The sequence below is a fragment of the Anser cygnoides genome, chromosome 12 (assembly GCF_040182565.1).
Source record: "Anser cygnoides isolate HZ-2024a breed goose chromosome 12, Taihu_goose_T2T_genome, whole genome shotgun sequence".
In the NCBI taxonomy this organism is placed as follows: Eukaryota; Metazoa; Chordata; class Aves; order Anseriformes; family Anatidae; genus Anser; species Anser cygnoides.
The window spans coordinates 1,506,708-1,524,765 of record NC_089884.1 but is presented as its reverse complement, the minus strand read 5'-3'; the positions used below and the strand labels follow the sequence as shown (position 1 = coordinate 1,524,765).

At 58.9% G+C, this 18,058-nt stretch overlaps 2 protein-coding genes across 2 annotated transcripts in view; one reads left to right on the top strand and one right to left on the bottom strand.

Moving 5' to 3' along the window:
• The window catches only part of ANKRD11 (ankyrin repeat domain containing 11), a 119,353-nt gene extending 110,522 nt beyond the window's left edge, over positions 1-8,831 (bottom strand). The window contains 1 exon segment of the mRNA XM_067004302.1: positions 8,552-8,831. The gene's annotated coding sequence lies outside the window, so the exon portion shown is untranslated.
• Positions 8,832-14,808: 5,977 nt separating this feature from the next.
• The window catches only part of SPG7 (SPG7 matrix AAA peptidase subunit, paraplegin), a 31,882-nt gene continuing 28,632 nt past the window's right edge, over positions 14,809-18,058 (top strand). Inside the window, exons 1-3 of the mRNA XM_048075057.2 lie at positions 14,809-15,080; positions 16,349-16,451; positions 17,810-17,899. Coding sequence (XP_047931014.2) covers positions 14,832-15,080; positions 16,349-16,451; positions 17,810-17,899 — 442 coding nt within the window. The 5' untranslated portion in view covers positions 14,809-14,831. The remainder of the gene's footprint in view (positions 15,081-16,348; positions 16,452-17,809; positions 17,900-18,058) is intronic.

The following is an 18,058-nucleotide window of genomic DNA, read 5'->3' as shown; positions in this document are numbered from 1 at the left end:
GCGCACGGTGTCGTGGGGACGGCTCGGGGCTCCCCATTGGGAAGAAGCCCTGGGAGGAAGGCGGCTGCCGGGTCCTCAGGGAGAGGCAGAGGAGCACGAGGCGCCGCTTGCACCGTGCGGCGAGCCGGGACCGCGGCAGGCAGCGTCCCCTGCGCGGGCACGTCCGACCTCGCTCCACGCGCGCTCCCTCTGACCTCGCAGCCTGCCTCCTGCCTCCGCCTCCAGAACAATGCTTGAATCATGAGGATCATAACTTTTTATGACGGTGGGAAAACTGCAATATTCTCCGCGAGTTCGCTCCACCCTGCGCATAAAACTGCTCAGAGGTTCAGCCATAAAGCAAACTCCCTCCTTTGAAGTCCGGCTCCAGGCCCTCTGCGCATCATAATGCTGATGCGAAGGAACGCAGCGCGTTAACGTTTTACATAACCACGCTCGGGGAGCATCGCTTGTTAATCATTCGCTGCGACTGTTGACAACAGCAAGTCGGGCCAGAAAGTCGCCGGGTAACGAGAACCGTTCCAGGTGAGGCTGGGTGACCCACAGACACCGACTTCGCGCACCGCCGGGCGCATTCCGGTCACGCTCCGCTCTCCCCGAGGACCGCTTGGTGCAGAGCCCGCAGCAGCGCTGCCGCTCCCATTTGGGCTCATTCAGTCGCCGATGGCAGCCCAGACACGATCCCCTCCGCGTTTCCCTCCACAACGACGCGCGCGTCTCTCCCCCCACGCGCCGCGCAGAGAACAGCTCCAGCCTCAGCCCAGAAGCCTGCAAATCACAGCACAGCGGCATTGCCAGGTTCCTCCTCAAGCCCCCAGCAATTGCTGCGACGGGGTTCCTGCCGACGCTCCTTCCTGCCGCGGCAGAGGGGCTGAACGCCGTTGTTTTCACACAACAACTTTAAACCAGGCCGCGCGCCTGCCCCAGCGCGTGGCCGCGTCCTGCACGCGTTACGTGCGCATGCAGCGCGCCCACAGGGTGCTGAGCCCACCAGGCCCAGCCACCAGCACCACCGGGCCGGGCACCGCAGCCTTGTGCGGAGCCGCCTTCACCCCTTGCTGTGCCAAAACGCATCCACGCTGTTTTCCCTGCGAACGCTCTCTGAAGCCAGTTACCTGCGCCGCGGGTTCTGCCTGCCGCTGTTCTTGGTAGCGTGGCGGAAGAGAGCCCCACTGTCCACGCACAGGATGAACCCCCACGACAAAAGGTTGAGAGAGCTGCCCCAAGCAGGGGACGAGCCGTCGGAGGGAAGCAGGGCAGGCCCCCCAAGCTCCCACCCCCTGCACAAGTCCCTCAGAGCCTTCACCCCCCAGCTCCGGGGCTGCTCACCCCATTTTGGGGCCGTTTCCTCCCAGCGCGCAAAGGCCCAGCCCAGATCTCAACAGGGAGACGGAGATGCGCGATGATCTCAGAGAAGCAGAAAGGCAGGAAGAGGAGCGAGGAAACATCAAAAGGCAGACTGGCTAAAATTAGAGATGAGAACTCTGGCTGAGCAGGGCCAGAGGAGGACCGAGGCAGCGCGGCAGCTCTGAGGAGAGATCCCAGGAGGGGGAGAGGCAGGAGGGAGATGGAGAGGGAAGCAGGGGAAGCTAGCAGACGGTAACAGGCTGCAGAAGTACATTCAGCATTTTAAGACTCTAACCCACGGCTTTCTAACCAGAGAGCACCGCTCAGCACGCCTGGAAAAAGCCACAGAGCTGCCTTCTTACCCGACCCCTCCTCCCTCGCACGAGGGAGGGCTGAAAGGCAACTCAGCTCACCGCAGAACAAGTTTAACACCCCAGCACCAGCGCTAATCACAGGGAAGGCAAATTAATTCGGCACCTTCCCCCACAACAGAGCACCTCTGAGCAGCGCAGGGCACCTCAAACCCCGACAGAGGAGCAGAGAGCAGGGGCCGGGAGATCTCCGCGCGGCCCCCAGCGCGCCAGGAGCCTCCGGCGAGGCAGGAAAGCGGAGACGCGCAGCGGTTCTCAGCTGCCCTCCTTCTCCCGGCCTATTCTCGGATGTCCTTTCCGAGCAGGCAGGACAAGCAGCCGCACGAGCTGGAGTCAAAGGCGAAGCCTCCAAGGCGCGCGGGTTTACGTTTCCAAACCCAGCTCGCGCGTTTGGCTCTGGGCCTGCCCGGGACGACAGGGCTCCGCGCGGAGAGCTGGGTCGTCGCGCACCCAGCCCGCCGGCACCCCACAGCCGGCACCAGCCAGGGCACCGAATGGCACAGCGGCACTGCCACGAGCAGGACGTGCTCCCCACAGAGCACCCCGCACACCCAGGTACCAGCAGGACTAGGAAGGGGCCGCCCCGTCACCACGTCCCAGGGCCAGCAGCACTCCCTGCTGCGCTAACACACGCCTGGGATCACCGGCAACAACCACCCGCACGCAGAGCACCAGCGGTCCGAGGGGTTGAAGTCCACCAGGGGACTCCTGCTCCTCGCAGTACCCCCATGCCAGCGGGACATCGGGGCTGCAGCCCCCGGGACCCCACCTCGCCGCCTCCCCCCGGCTCCAGCCGGCCTGCAGAAAGGCAGCCGCTCGCGAGCGCCGTGGGGCTCCTGGCACAGCTTGTTTACACAGAGCAGGTCACAGGATAGGCTGGAAGGTGCAAGCAGGATATGGTTTTTACAGCTCTGAACTCCTGCCCAGATAAGCTGATAAGGCTGGGTGCACTGCTCACCCGGGGGCAGGGGGCACCTTCATGTCGGCTCCGCTGAAAACGAAGATGGACCACGAACTGCAATTAAGGAATTTATCATTGATAGTGATGTTTCTATTCACCTCATTTTCCTTTAGAGCCATTCTACTGCGTTGTTTTTTGTTTGGTTTTTTTTTTTTTTTAAACTCGAGCTCCTGACTGCACACACTCTCACACTTCACTGCGAGGTGCCCAAAGCAGCACAGCACCACCAGCCCCACGCTGCGCAGGGGCAGCAGCTCCCCAACGCCCGCTACCTCTGAATCGGGGCTCTTTTTTTTTCTGGGTAACACCTCCCTACCTTGCCATGCTCAGGACAAAATATTAACAGCTTCACATTGCTGTTGGGGAGGTGATTTTAGGCCTCTCCCGCACCACACACAGCTGCTGGTCTCCCCGGAGTTCCTCCAGCACTGCCCTCCACGCAGGGACGCGCACAGCACTCGTCTCGGAGCAAGGCACAGCCAACGCAAGAGGAGAGGAGAGGAGAGAGGCCTTCTCGCTGGTCGCACGTGAGAACAAGGTCAGCCTCCTCCAGCCCTCGTGGAGACAAGGCTGCCTTTACATACGCTAAGTGCTCGACCCTTCCCTTTCCACGCTCTCCTCCAGGCTCCGATCGATGCACAAGGAGCAGGCGCCGCGTCTCGCGGGGGAGTCCGGCAGCAGCCCCAGAGCTCTGGGGCCTGCCCGGGCTGGGGAGCAGCACGACCGATGCCTCACCGTTTCCACGAGGTATCAGATGTTGGCAGCTCGGGTTTACCAACGCAGACCTAGCGCACAACCCGTAGCTTGCTGCTGCAACGGTTCGCAGCGGAAGACTTAGCGTAGAGCTACGAACGGGCTACGCTTGGTTGTCTTCGAGGCAGGGCGAAGGAGGCTGCCCGGAGACTTTCGGCAGATAAATAATTCAGCGCAGGAACGCCGAGGGCAGCACCGCACACGTCCATATGGCAGGGCGACGCAGACGGCACTACATGCTTCCCATCACCGCCCCGACAGCGCCTTCAACCCTGACCTAGAAAAACACCGCTGGCTTCTGGCTACCCCGGCCAGTTGCTCACGCTGGGGCAGGGTCTCTCCTCCGCAGACCGCGGTTTCGGCCTCTGTCGGCAGCAGCAGAACCACAAGGAGCACAGGAGCTCATCCACACGGCGATGGGACCCCACGGCCCCGCTCTGGGGCCACCCCACGGCTCCCCGTGCCCGACCGCTCGGCTCACGGCGCACCCAGGATCGAGGGGAAGCCCCCAGCTGACCGAAATGGGCCCTCAAACGGGACTGTTTCCTTTGCTGACCCCAATTATCCCCCCAGTTTATTAAAGGGAACTCGCGCACGCAGGAACGTTAACACCCTGAAGAGCCGTATAAACAGAGCAAGTCCGAGGGCACCGCTATAAACAGAGCTAATGGAAGGCGGCGACTGGAAATGGGTCCTGAAAGCTGCCAGATCAAAGCGAGATCCTTCTCGTGGAAGGGCTGCATTACCCTTGGAGCCACGGCGCTAATACCGTCTATAAAAATATTTTGCTCAAATAAGTGAAGAAACAGCAGCGTTTCATCTGTCAAAAGGTGCGAGGCTTTTATGGGATTAGCCATTCCACACGCAGCATAAAAATTAGAGCAGATTTTTGAAAGCCCTCAGCTCGGCTGACGGAGACCACGCAGACCGGCACGTGCACCCGCTTTCTTCGCAGACGCTGCACGCCAAACAGATTTTTCGCTGCTACGAGCATTTAAGCTCCTTTTTTCTTTATTTTTCAGGCACTCGCAAAGGATTACAAATCGGCATCACCTACAACTAGTCACAGACGAAGCCAGCACCGCCGCCCAGGCTCAGACAAATGAAGATGCTGAAGGACCGAACGGTCGCACAAGAAGCCACCCCGCAGCACCCGTCCTCACGTGGCAAAGGCAGAAAACTGCGGGTGCAGAGGGGCGCAGAGAGGCAGCCTCCGGCCCACGGGCACCGACCGCTTCCTACCGCGCTTCGCAGCGGGGCACCGAGACAGCGCCCCGCTCAAGCGGGCTTTATTGAGGCCGTGGCTGCACAAACCCGCACTGTTCGGGGCGCTGGCCGTTCCGGAGAGCTGGCCACAAGGCTCCCCTTTCACGTTCACGCGAGTATTTTTGATTACGGCGCATCAGCGGCATACAAATTACATAAGACTTGGCTGGGGAGCGAAGGGCTTCGTGCCCTCGGCGAAGGCAGCTCCTCGCCTCTCATCTCTCGCAGGGAAGAGAAAATATTTAAAGGCCGCATACAAATCATTCCTGCAAAGCGTCGTGCAGACTGTTTAAATTAGATGGGGGTAAAAATACACGCAAGTTTATCACGAAACACGAAAACCTTTGCCATGGAGACACCGCTTTCTCCCGGCAGCCTTCCACAACGGAGGCGCACGCAGCTCCTGGTCACGACGGAGGCAGCAGACAAAGCGCCCTGCCAGCGCCTCGCCAAGGCAACGCGATTAGAAGAGCCACCGGCACCACGTAAACACTCCCAGGTAGCATTTCCCTTGCCCTACTGAAAAGCTCCGGGACCTGCCCCTACTTGCCACGGGCCTCCCTGCGTTAAGCCTTCATACCAGGGAAGGGTTTCAGCGCCGAACGCAGACTGCCGAGCCGGAAATTCAGGTACTCGGCAGGCCGAGACGAGGGGCCAGCCTCGCAAGAAAGCTGCCACTCATTAATTTTACGAAATGTAATTAAGCAGCTCCGGTCCCGCCGACTGCCTTCCCTTGCAGGAGGAGTTCTTCGGCGAGCAACGAGGACGTCCCAGCTGCGACTCACGCCGCCCCCGAAGACGTTTCCCCCGAGCGCGCTCGCGGCAGGCAGGCGCCGTTTCGAAATAAATACCGCCATTTCCTCACGGCAACTCAGCGCTCTTCCTCCTCCTCGCCTTAGTCACCGCCAGGATCTACACCGCGGTGCGAGCCCCCAGAAAGCGGCCACCCTGCTCCCGTCCCCTCGCCTGAGACCCCTCCTTATTACAGGGCACCGCTTTCTTTTAATGTAAAAAAAAAAAAAAAAGCAGGAGGGTTAAAAAAAATGGTAGTACTTCAAACATGTGTCCAAAAGCCACAACACAGAGACAAAGAGCGCAGATTAAACGCTGCGAAGATAGACTTGTCAGGAACCTCGCTTTGAAGTATCTGCAGGAAACACTGTCATCGCGCAGCCATGTTACAATTACACAGTTAAAATAATCACCACCAGTTGTAGGCAGCCCATCTGGTTTACTGAAAGAGAGCACTGCTGGTGCAGTATTGATTAACACGACCGGGCTGCGCTGACCCCAGAGAAATACATTTGTCTGCTCTGCTGAGCAGAGAGCGCGCCGCACGACACCGCGCAACGCCTCGCTTTGTTCCACAGCGTCTGGGGGGGGGATTTGGTCAATTAAAACAAAAGTAGAAAATGAAATAACCTTAACGGGTTGTCTGCCACACAGGAAGGAAGAAGTGAAGCCCAGCACTTTGGTGAAGGGGGTTTTGTTTGGGGGGGGGTCTTTTGGTGATCTGTTTTTGGTTTGAGTCTTCTTCCCCCCAAACCCTGTCTCCACGTTGGACAATCCACACGTTTAACCCTGAGAAAGTGCTGTTACGACGTCGTAAAACCAAAAAGCAGCACGTAAAAAAAAGAAAATCAATTCACCCTGCGCCACCTTCTTATGAAATGGAGACAGGGACAAGAGTTCACTTCGAAGAGCAGCACTGAATGGCAAAAGCAGTTGGGAAACGCTAAGCTCAACACCTCCAGCTCCCAGCCTGTCACAGCCGCGAGCGCCTGTACGGCCGGGCCTCCGCAGTCACGCCTGAGAGCAGACACAAGCACACACACACAAAGCTGGGAACGGAGCGAGTGGGAGCGCAGAAACCACGGGGCTCGTGAGCTGGCCACGCTCTAGCAGCGCTCGCTGCAGAGGCGACCGAGGCTGCCGCGAGCCGGAGCCTCGCCACACACTCAGACAAGGCCGGGGGTGATGCAAGCCCCGGCCAGCCCGACGGCACGGGCTCGCAGCAAACTTCGCTGAAACCCAGTCCAGATGCGCCCTGGCAAGTCCCAAAGCTCCCCAAGTCTCCCAGGGGCGAGTCCCAAAGCTCCCCAGTTCTCCCAGCACCTGGGAGAGAAGAGGCCCGCAGCACCCCCGCGCTGGAGGAGCCGAGCCCCCAGCTTGGGGACAGGGTCACGACGGAGAGCCCTGAGCATGTACCCACACACGGAGACCACCCCACGGGGCTGGATCGTGCGCTCCCCGCGGCTGGGGGCAGCACCAACGCTCCCCCCGCCCCGGGACACAGAATCCCCCGCGGGTCTCGCTCCCAATCCCACCCCACGGTTTTTCAGCCCTTGTGCTGCGCGCCACCACCATGGTTTAAAAGTGCTCCAGCGGGCACCCTTAATCTGCTGGCAGACCCGTGCCGTAAGAGCGCCAACTTTTCCTTTTTAAGTTAATCAAGTCAAATATTTAGTTCCCGGCGGAGCACGCACAAAAGAACATACCGCTGCCGTCCGAAAGCGCGCGGGAGCGAGTTACCCTTCCCCTCCCAACTCCACGGAGCGTCGTTCCCCCCCCAGGAGCGGTAACTGCGGTTACATAAAGACGTCCCGTCCCGGGAAGGGACCAGAAGAAAGCCAAAACCCCGCGCAGCTCCGGGCTCCTTCCCTTTACACCCATCGCGGCACCCCGAGGCAGCGCCCGGCGCCACGAAGCGCGGCGCTGGCAGCCCCGGGGAGCCCCGCCGGGAGGGCACCGGCGCTTCCCGAGCCCTGCCTGGAATTTGCTCCCTGCCTTCGGGGCCGCGTCCCCCGGCGGTGAGAGAGCGCTCCGGGTACGGGGCCGGCCGGGGGGAGGACCCCCCCCCCCCCCTGCAACCGGAGAGCAAAACACAGCCGGGGGCCGCGAGCCGGGGCCAATCCGCACACACGCGGCCCCCGGAGCCTCCGCGGGGAGGGAGGGAGGGAGGGAGGGAAGGGGGAGCCCGGGCCGGGCCCCGCCGCGGGGCGGCTGCTGGGGGGCGGCGGGGGCTCGGGGCCGGCGGCAGCCCCGGGGAGGGGGGGGGGTGGGGGGCGAGCGGCCGCCTGCCTGCCCCCGGGATCGCCCCGTCCCGGGGCAAAGGGTGGCGGGGGGCGGCCCCTCCCCGGGGCACAAAGGCTGGATGAAGCCGGGGATTACATAAATAAATAAATAAATAGGCGGATAAATAAATAAATAAATAAATAAATAAATAACGGAGCGCGGCCGGGCCCGGCCGGCTGGCGGCGGCTCGCCTCGGCCGCACGCACACGCGCGGGGCTCTGACGCCTCCCCGGGCTGATGAAATGGGAAGCGGAAATTACCGAGCGGGCAGCCCGGGGCATTGTTCCCCCCCCTCCCGTCCTCCTCCTCCTCCTCCTCCCGGTGCTGCTCCCCCCCCCCGGCACGACGCCCCCCGGGGCACGGGGGGGGGGGTCACGGCCGCGGCTCGGCCCCGCGCTGCCCCCGAGCAGCCCCGGCGGCGGCCGCCTCCTAAAACACCCCCCTCCCCGCCCCCCTACCGGTAACCCCCGGTATTACCGGGAACCCCCCCCCGTTACCGGTCACCCCCCGGTATTACCGGGAACCCCCTCCCCCCGTTACCGATAACCCCTCGTTATTACCGATAACCCCCCCCCCCGTTACAGGTAACCCCCCGGTATTACCGATAACCCCTCCCCAGATTACCAGAAACCCCCCGGTATTACCGGGACGCCCCCCCAGTTACCGCCCCCCCCATTACCGAGCCCCCCCCCCCCGGTACCCCCACTCCCCCCCCTCACCCCTTAACCCCCCCCACCTCACCCCTGAACCCCCCCCGGTCTCCCCCCCCGCCCCTTACCGGCTCTCCGCTCTCAGCGGGCCGAGGGCAGCCTCGCGGGGGAGCGCGGCCTGGCGGCGGCTCCGCCGGCCCCGCCGCATAGAGGAGGAGGAGGAGGCGGCGGGTGAAGGGGCGCGGCGCGGGGCTAGTGCAGGGGCGGCGGGCAGCAGCAGCAGCAGCGGCCGCACGTCCCGGTGCCGGTGGCGGTGGCGGTGCCGGCCCCGCGCTCCATGGCCCCGCTGCTCTCCGCTCGGCCCGGCCCCGCTCGCAGCGCTGCCGCCCGCTCGCAGCCGCTCGCTGAGACGCCGCCGCTCATTGGCCCGCCGCGTCGCCGCCGCTCGTTGGCGGAGCGCGGCACAGCGCCGCCCTGACGTCAGCGCGTCGGCGGGGTGCGTGTGAGGGGGGGGGCGCTGCGGAGCTCTGTTGCCCCCCCCTCCCAACACACAACGCGCGGAGGGCGACGGGAGAGGGGAGGGCGGGGCTAAAGGGGCGGGACACAGCTTGGCTGCCATTGGCTGACGTGGCGCGGCGGCGGGGATGCTCATTGGTGGGGGCCTGTGAGTGACAGGAGGCGGGGGGAGCACCACCGTGAGGTGGCGGCGCCGCCTCAGGGCCCCCCCCCCCGGTGCCCCCGGGGACCGAGCCCCGCGCCCTGAGCCCCGGCCCCCGGCAGCCCCCGGGCACAACGCCCCCCCCCGCGGGGCCCGCCGTTAAGTAATGGCGTGAGGGGGATTTGCCGTCAGCCCGTCCCGCACCCGGCTTAGTCTCGTTGATCTGTGCCCGGCCCGCTCCGTCAGAGCCCAGCTGGTCAAAAATAAAGGTTTGGGGGCTTTTCGGGTGCTCCTGTCCCTCCATCGGCCTCCCTCTTGGTTGGCTTCTCGTCACACTTCACCAAAAACACTGCAGACAAGCTTCTCTGGGGCCTCCGAGCTAGCAGCTGAGGGGAAATAACGATTTCTCACTTCCCAAATACCGCTGTACGGCCGCCTCGGCAGCCCCAGCGTCAGCCCCGTCAGAGATCAGCGCTGCGGGGAACCCGAAGCCTTTCTCTGCGTCCTCCTGACCCGCTGGAGCACGGCAGCGAGGGCTGTCGGCCTCTGCAGGGAGGCTTCCTCGGGGCTTTTGCTCCTTGCAGCTTACTTGCAATATTTAAGAGAAAAAAAGAAAAGTCTCTACTTAATTATCGAGTGCTTTTACCCTTTGCTGACAGTTGTGAGCCCTCAGTTCCTAAAAGGAAAGCGATACCCTGGTGCCAAGGAGGAAGGAACGCTGCGTGAGGGCAGGGAAATGAGGGCACTTGGGGATGTGCTGTCGGGCCTATTTCTGTCTGTCACATTTCTGTCCCACAGCAAACTGGAAGGACGCTGACAGGGAGGAGCTCCGTGACCCCTCGGTCCTTGCTCTGTTACTCTTTCCCTAACTGCCTACCATCCACGTCAGCCACCCAGCTGCTTTTGGAGCACCAGGCTGTCCATACGCATCCGACCGCCTCGGCTGAGCCCCCTTGTAGCTCTGCAGCACCTGTACCGCAAGGGAAGGAGCCATTACGTCAGCCGTCAGGGCAAAAACACCTGGCCTGTGCTACCGTGGGTGCAGTTCTCTGCTGATTCAGCGCCTACCGGGGTGGAAAGATGGGCATTTATTTTTAATAGGTTATACAAGTGATTTATGACTACTACAGTCAAACATCAGGGTAAATCCTGTGTGAGCAGTCAAGTGCCAGCATCAAAGAAGCCAAGAGAATAAAGCTTCGGGAGAACTTTGATTAGAAGAACCCTTACTTTAAGCTTGGCTCGTGTTTTAGTTAATGTCACCTATTAGCACTTGGAAGAGAGATGGGCTTGGCAAACAAGATCGCATTTAGAGAGGCAGCCATTTGGGAGGCCGGCGAGGAGTCCTGCTGATGCTCCTGGTAGTGCAGCTCCAACCTCCCTACCTCTGCACGCCATCCCGGGCTTCTTCAATAAAACGGCCTCGTGCCTATGTGACTGGCAAGGTGGAGCGTCAGGCCTCCCGCGTCCCCAGCCGAGGAAGATTTCCGAGGGCGGTGGTCCCCTGCTGCTGGGTAAATGCCTCATATTGATGGTCTGGGCGTGAACTCGTGCCGGTCTGCTCTAATTACTGTTTTTACGATCCCTAATGACAGGCTTTAGGCTTCTCGCTTGCCGATGGATTTGAGCAGCACGGAGCGACGGCTGCTCACACAGAGCTTCCCAAGCGGTCCGTGGGGTTCGGAGCTGACTTCAGGCACCCCCCGCACGCTGATGGATGCCTGGCCGCCTGAGCTCCGCGCGCTTCAGCAGCTCTCCGGGAGCATTCCCACGGAACAGTCGGCTCCTTCGTGGCCTCCAACAGCTCTGGTTCCTACCGAGCTACTCCCCTCTTCCTGCTCTGCCCCTGCAAGCTCAGCGAGGTTGCCTCCTCGCCTGCTCTAGAGCTTCCCAAGCCCCAATGGGCAGCTGTCCTGACGCTGCTGCCGTACCGCTGATTCCCTCTGATCCCCTGCCTGTAGCCATCTGTCACCTACCTGTCTAAAACTGTCTGGTCCTCAGCAGTGACTCACAGCTACAAGCCTGTGCCCCAGCAGCGTGTCCCGGCCAGGCCTGAAGCCCGTGGCTGCCTGACGGGCTGGGGTGCCTTCCTTGCCCCCAACGGAGTTTCAGGCCCTGTGCTGCTCCACGTGCAACGAGAGCGATTTCACGTCTTTTAGAAGTCTGAATTTCCCTTCTGGTTGCTTCAGCTCTGCATTTAATCCCTTGATCCATTATTGATGTAACGTCTGCGGATGGCGCAGTGGATACCTGACTCCAGGTATCCGTTCGCTCTGCTTGCAAAGTGCCGTGAGATGAGTCCGAGCTAAGAGGGGGGTGGTGGCACCCTGCAAGGGGCTTCCCGAGGTTCGGGTGGCAAGCACGCCTCACGGGGAGCATGAAAATAGGGGATGCAAGTTCTCAGACAAAGCAGGGCTGAGGGCTGTGTTGGCTGCGGAACCTGATTCCTCTTAGCCTGAAGAACACCCGGATGGGGCTGCTAACGCTGCTTCCTGTCCCTAACCTGCTCCGGGGATAAAGCAGGGATTTCAGGCTCCGATCCCGCACCTTCCCCCAGTAGTAAATACACGTAGCATTACCGAGTGATGTCATGGCTGGAGCACGTCCCAGTGAGGCCAAGCCTGGATCAGGTTAGATCTGTCTGCTCAGAGCGTTGGCTCGCTCCCAGCGGAGCATATTGCCAGGCCGGGGACGGTGACTGAAGCCACCTTTCCCAAGGTCATCTCTCGCACACGCAGAGAGGACAGCACTCGCCTCCCCCTACACGGCCCGGCCCGAGCCGCCCACGCACGAGTCGCAGCGCAGCCACCGTGGTTGCTGGCCGCACGCAGAGCAAAACTTCTCGCCTCTCCTTCCTGGCACCGCTTCGCGTTGGCACGGGCGAGGCGAGGACCCCAGCACCCCCTTCCTGGTGGCTCATCATCTGCTCGCCTCTGAGGCACAGTGTGAGAGGAGGAATAGGAATTGCGTCAACTGCAGCTACGTGGTGCGTCTGTAAATAACCCGTCCTGGCAGATTGGTCGCATCCAGGCCGGCGTCTTCTGGCTCAGAGGGTCCCAGCAAGAGCCCCGCAGACCTCAAACGCTGTTTGTGGCAGTCAGCGAGCCCACCCAGGCTCAGCCTGTGCTGGAGCTTGGGCCCATCCAGCTTCCAGCGCCCTGCATCGTTCAGTGGGTGCAGGTTTGCCTCCCTGAAGCTGCAGCAGAACCGTAAGGCAGGCAGGGCGAAGCCCATTTGGCCCCCCGTCGGGTCAGCCTGGTAGAAGGCAGTGAAGCCCCGTCTAAGCAAACTGCACTGCTTCGCTTCTGATCGGGCTGTAAGTCTATTTAAATGATGCAACTCTTTTAAAAATAGATCGCGCTTAATTAGCAACAGGTCTAATCGCAGAATCGGCGGAGGCAGTGCGACACGCCTTGAGTGAAGCTGAGGTGCGGGAGGTGCACGGCCCCAGTGGTGGGGGCCCTCAGCCCCTTGGTTCCTGGCGCACTTCGCTGTGGTCGCTGCATGCTGTGTTTCCGCACTGGAAATCCCGTGCCTCTCGCCTCTGTGGGCACAGCCCGAGCTAGAGGGAGCCTCCCCCCTCAGTCAGCATTTCCAGAGGAGCTATTTCCTCCTCCAAACGTAGCTGGAGTGTAAAATACCTCCCACCCTGGTCCCTCTGCGTGCCGGGTGAAGACGTGCGCTCGTCTCTGCCAGCAAAGGATGGTGGTGGCGAGGGCTGGCGTGGCTTGCACGGGGCCGGTGTTTGTGCTCAGCTCGAGCTATGACCGGCCCGTAGACATTAATTGCAACCAGTTTAATTTTGTGTCTGTAAATTAAGCTGTTTGACGATTAAGCCAGTGATACAGAGAGACTTCCAGGAGTGAGGAGGACATTAACATGCTAATAGACCTTGCTGGTAGAAGGTTTGCTTAGACACATCCCAGGGGGCAGATGACAATTAACATCCTAAGAGACTCTTCTAGAAAGAGGATGCTAATTCAGACCTGCTGGGAAGGGAGAGATCCTTCATACGGATAATTATTTATTATTATTTTATGTAGCCCTGCAACCTCCCATTCAAGAACGCCTGAGATACATTAGGACAGGTGAGTTGGGAGAACCAACCACAGTGACAGTCACTAAAGTTTTCCTGGAGCCACCAGAGGGGAGGGAGAAACACCTGCAGAAACCATCCTGGTCAGAAAAACAGGAGGGAAGAAAGAAACAGGACTTGACTTATTGAAAGGGAGTAAAACGGCACGTCAAAGGAAGTGGGCAGGAGGTTGGAGATCAGACCTGCAGGCCTGGCAAAGGGAACGTACATCGGAGTAGAGCAAGAAGGGTGTAACTGCGGCAGGAGGGAGGGGATGTTTGGGAGGAGACAGTTTACTCCGAACGTTGTCAAAACAGAGCAGGAGGGCACCACGGTGCAGTGAGGGCTGTTCAGGGCGAAACTCCTGGCGTGAGTGCAGAGCAAGAGGGCCCAGGCAGGGCTTGTGGGGCCAGAAGCCATGGAAAGCTCGCCCTGGACGGGTCAGGCAGATGGTCGTGGTTAGACAGAAGCTGGCAAACAGCTTGGCAGAGCCTGTCCTTGGGGAGCTGCAGCTCCTGAAGGACTTTTGTTATGGATTAAACCAGCCGTTACTGAAGTGCAGCCCGTGAACCTCTTCAGTTCCTGGGCCACCCTTAGCACAGTCTCCTGGGGAAAGCCGTGGATCTCCACGTCTGCGTTCGCTGGTGGTACTGGGCAGGTGCAGGGGGTACTGGGCAGGTACTGGGCAGGTGCAGGGGGAGCTCTGCAGGCTGCCATGGGCCCACAGGCCGAAAAGCCTGGAGGCTCTGCACCTGAACTTGCTTCCCCAGAAGCTTGATCAAAAGGTTGCTGTTGCCCCTAAGGTCTTCCACCTTACAGCTTTTACTGGTGTTTCTGGATGAACCAGGGGGAGGGCCTCTCATAGTCTTAACTGGCATGGCAGCGATCGCAAAACTTGTATTTTTGACTGACCTTTAGACCCTGAATTGGAAGGAGGGTGGAGTCATTGGAACCATGAAGAGACAAATTGTTCAGGTTGTGCTCTGAAATGCTTTTCTGCCCCAGAGAAACATTCGGTGGAGGACGTCAGGCCTACCAGCTCTGCCGGGTACAACTAGGGCAAAACGGAAGAGATTACACAAGATTCGGGATCAGGGACTTAAAATGCGATGACCTTTGTGGTATCTGTACACGGAGGCTGTAACACCACTCACAACCTTGATTTCAGTGTAACGCGTGAGCGGATTTTTGCACCGCCGTCAGGACTGCACGCCTGCACTGCCAAACACGGTTTACGGAGCTGGGAGCTGCCAAACGCACTGTGGGGGCTTTTCCTCAGAAAAGAGAGCCAGCTAACCCGCCTGATAAATGGCGTGTAGCTGTAAATACACACTGAATATTTATGTATATTCCAACGGTAAATACGTCTGTGCTCGTCCCAGTTCCGACGATACCTGGCGGTGCCTCAGGCGCGGCCGCCACCCCCCGCTCCCCTCAGACCGTACCGTGAGCTCCAGCAGGGCCGTTCTCCCTCAGCAGCGCCTGCCAAGGCCGGGCACAGCCCCGTTCCCCTCAGCCCCACCGGGCCGGGCCGGGCCGTGCCGGGCTCCCCGTGGCCGCGGTACCCGGGCCCGGCCGCCCCTTCGCCTCACGCCGCGCCATGACGAGGGCGGAGCCAAGGCGGCGCCGCCATCTTGCGGCATGGCAGCCCCGCGGCTGCCCGCCCGCCTCCAAGATGGCCGCCCGGCCTTCACCGGGCGCTTCCGGCCGCGCTGAGGCCTCCTCCCGGTGGCTCGGCGCTCCCTTCGGCGGCCCCGCGGCGCTCGTTCCCTGGCGGGCCCCCGGCGGAGCGGGCCGGGGCCGGGGCCGGGCCATGGCGCTGCTGCGGCTGCTGCTGCTCCGGGGGCGCTGCGCATGGCCGCGGCCCGCCCCGCCGCCAGCCCCGGCTTGGGCACGGCCTCGCCCGCAGCCCCGGGGCCTGCAGGTAACGGGGGGCGGCGGGGCCGGGGGGGGCTTGGTCGGAGCGCCCCGAAGGTGCCGTGCCACGGGTGAAGCGTTAGGAGCGTCCAGGAGGGCCGGCACGGGCTGAGGGCGCCTGGGCTGTCACCGCCGAGGCTCCTTTTCTCCCCCCTACGGTGTGCCGGTCCCTGCACCGGTCCCGGTACCGGCGGGACGGGTCCCCCCCCCCCTGCGGCACCCGGGTGGCCTCCAGGGCCCCTTCCAGCCCAAACCCCAAACGGTTGTGGGTCCGTACAGCACCCCCCCCTGCGGCTGTGCGCCATAAATGCGTTTTTTCCCCTGCCTTGCTGTGCTCCTGGTATTGTTTTGCTCTCAAACACACGCCCTTAATGCATACAGAAGTCACGGATCTTCTCTGAAGCAGGCCTGCGACATGATTTAACTCTGTTTTCTGCCTCAGCGCAGCGAACAAGTGCGGGCAGTCCAAGTAGGCAAAGGAAGAACAATTCCGAGACTGCTCTCTGAGAATCGTGCCAAGGTTTTTCTACTACCACAGCTCTGTCATCAATTTAAAGTAGCCCGAGCTGTTCTGTTCCAAAAAATACTGATCCCAGGAGGTTACCCTCTCAGGCAGACACAAACAGTTGTGCTGCTGACTGCCAGATGGGAAAAAAGAGGGATTTCAGGCAGGTCAGTGCTCCTGTCCAGCTTGCTGCACAGAAACTTGCCCCTGTGCATGAGAGGGGCAGCGAGACAGGGAGTCCCGTCTGAGGAAGGGAAGGGTGCGTTCAGTGAGGGTATTACTTCGTGTCAATTCTCAGATGCTAAGAAATTGCCCTTAAATGTGGATATAAACTGTGGGATTGCTGCGGAATGACCATGGGGAAAACAGCTGTGTTACCCTTACAGCAGGGTTACAGAGTAGTAGTTGTTCAGATTCCCTCCTGGGGGAGGGTATGTTTGCATTCTAGGAGTTGATTTCTAGCATATCTTTAGAGTGAGGAGCAGCGGTAGAGCGAGGAAAAAGATAAAAATTCCAAGTGTTTTGAATATATGTTTCTATTTATACGTGTGCTTACTTTAAACTGGGTTATAAACAACGTCTTCAAAGTCACATGGCAAGTTCACAGCACAATCAGGAATAATATTTGGGGCTTACAACTGCTCGTCCTGCAACTTAGCCACAATATTTTGATGTTTTGGAATTTCTGCCTCATGGGATACAGAAACGATAAGCAGTCGCAGAACTTTAACGATAGTTGTCTTTTTTTTCTCCTTTGTCTTTCTCTTCAGAGCCTTCTGTCACAAACACTTTCCCCCACATCTCAAGGCCTCAGTGGAGTCCTACTGAAACAACAAATAATTCGAGACCCTGCCAGGCTTTGGAATCTCTTAGGTGAGTCCCAAAGAGCAACTCAAATGAGAAACTTGGAGGGGAAAAAAGGTCTTATTTAGTAAGAATGTTGACTTTTCCTTACTTTTAATTCCTGAAACAAAGCTGTCCTGTTCTTGGCTTTGGGAGCAGAGTGCCATTTGCAGGGGTTCTAGGTTTTTGGTGGCAGAGATGAACAATGGCGTTTTTCCACAAGGAGCTCGGTGTGATTAAGTGAGCACTTGAGTCATTAGACCTAAAAGCTAATTTAAAAACAGCAGACTTCAAACTAGAGAATCTTCCTGTGCCTCATTAGCAAAGCCTAAGAAGAAAATGTTATTCACCTTAGAAATCATATCATGTAACCTTGCTAAAAGCCTTGCATTGGAGCAGGTTAAAAGTGGATGTTATAAGGTGTTATCTGAATTCTTAGAGCAAAAGTACAAAGCTGTAAAACAAAGGCAATTATTCTTCTCTCTTTCCTCTTCAAATTGGGAAGGCAGCTTTGCTGATGCTTTTGAGATTTGAACGAAAGCGGTCCCTGCTATTGCGACCACTGTGGGCCTGGTGAGCTCGAGCTGCTTTACCTTGAAGAGTTTGGTTTTTTTTGGGGGGGGTAGAGGGGCTCATTTGTTTTGGTTTGCCCCCTTTTTAAAAATAAAAATGAAAGAAAAAAGATATGCATGATCTTTCAAATGGCTGTGAATCCTCTAGTAGAAATAGCAGTTGACAAGCAGTCCAGCTCCTGGGCTTGCTTCTTTTTCCAGACCATGAGAAATAGAAGCTACAGTTCTTAAGTCAATTGCCTTGCTTCTGAAATTTTTGCGTTTTCCTGGCAAAAAGCCTTCACTTAATTGTTTTGTAGCAGCTGCCGTGGGTTTTACTGTTTGTAGCCATCCTTCCTTGGCTTTTATGAGAGTATCCTAACAGTGTGTACTGAGAAACCTGCATTGAGCTTCAGCAGATGATTTCCTCTAGCATGCGTTTACAGCTCTAGCGTGAGGCTGTTCTTCACTGACCCCACCAGTGTTAACTTTGGTTATGCCTTGGGGAACGTGTAAATGCTTCAGTACTGAAGGAATTTCTCCAAATGATTTTTTTTGCCATATTAAAACACTGTCTGAACAAACTCATATTTTGATTGGATTGTTGAGGAGTATATATTATATAAGGAAACCGAAGGAGTCTGTCCCTCCCAGTACTCCCTCTTGTGAGGCTGTCTCATTTCGGTGGCACACAAACGAAGCTGTGCACTTGGGTGGGTGTGGAACCGAGGTTTATGTGCGTTGGGAGCTCACGTGGATTTCTGCCATCCTTGGTCCACCTCTCTCACTGCCACCTGAGGTCTTTGGTAGTAACTGCTTGATTCTGCTTGCCTGCAGGTAGCACTTACTATTTTAGTACTTCAAGCTCTCGATGGAGTAACCATAAGAATGGAGGATTCAAGAAGAAATCTCCAAAGGAGGATGAGGGTATGTACATGCCAAAACGTATTTAATGGCATGAATCTTCTGTGTGTGTGTGAGGGACACGGGTGGAGGGCGTGGAAGATCAGCCTTAATGCTCATCTCTCTGGGTGCTGTAAAGTTGTTCCCGTAACGTACCAACTGTACGAGCCTGTGGCTATGAAC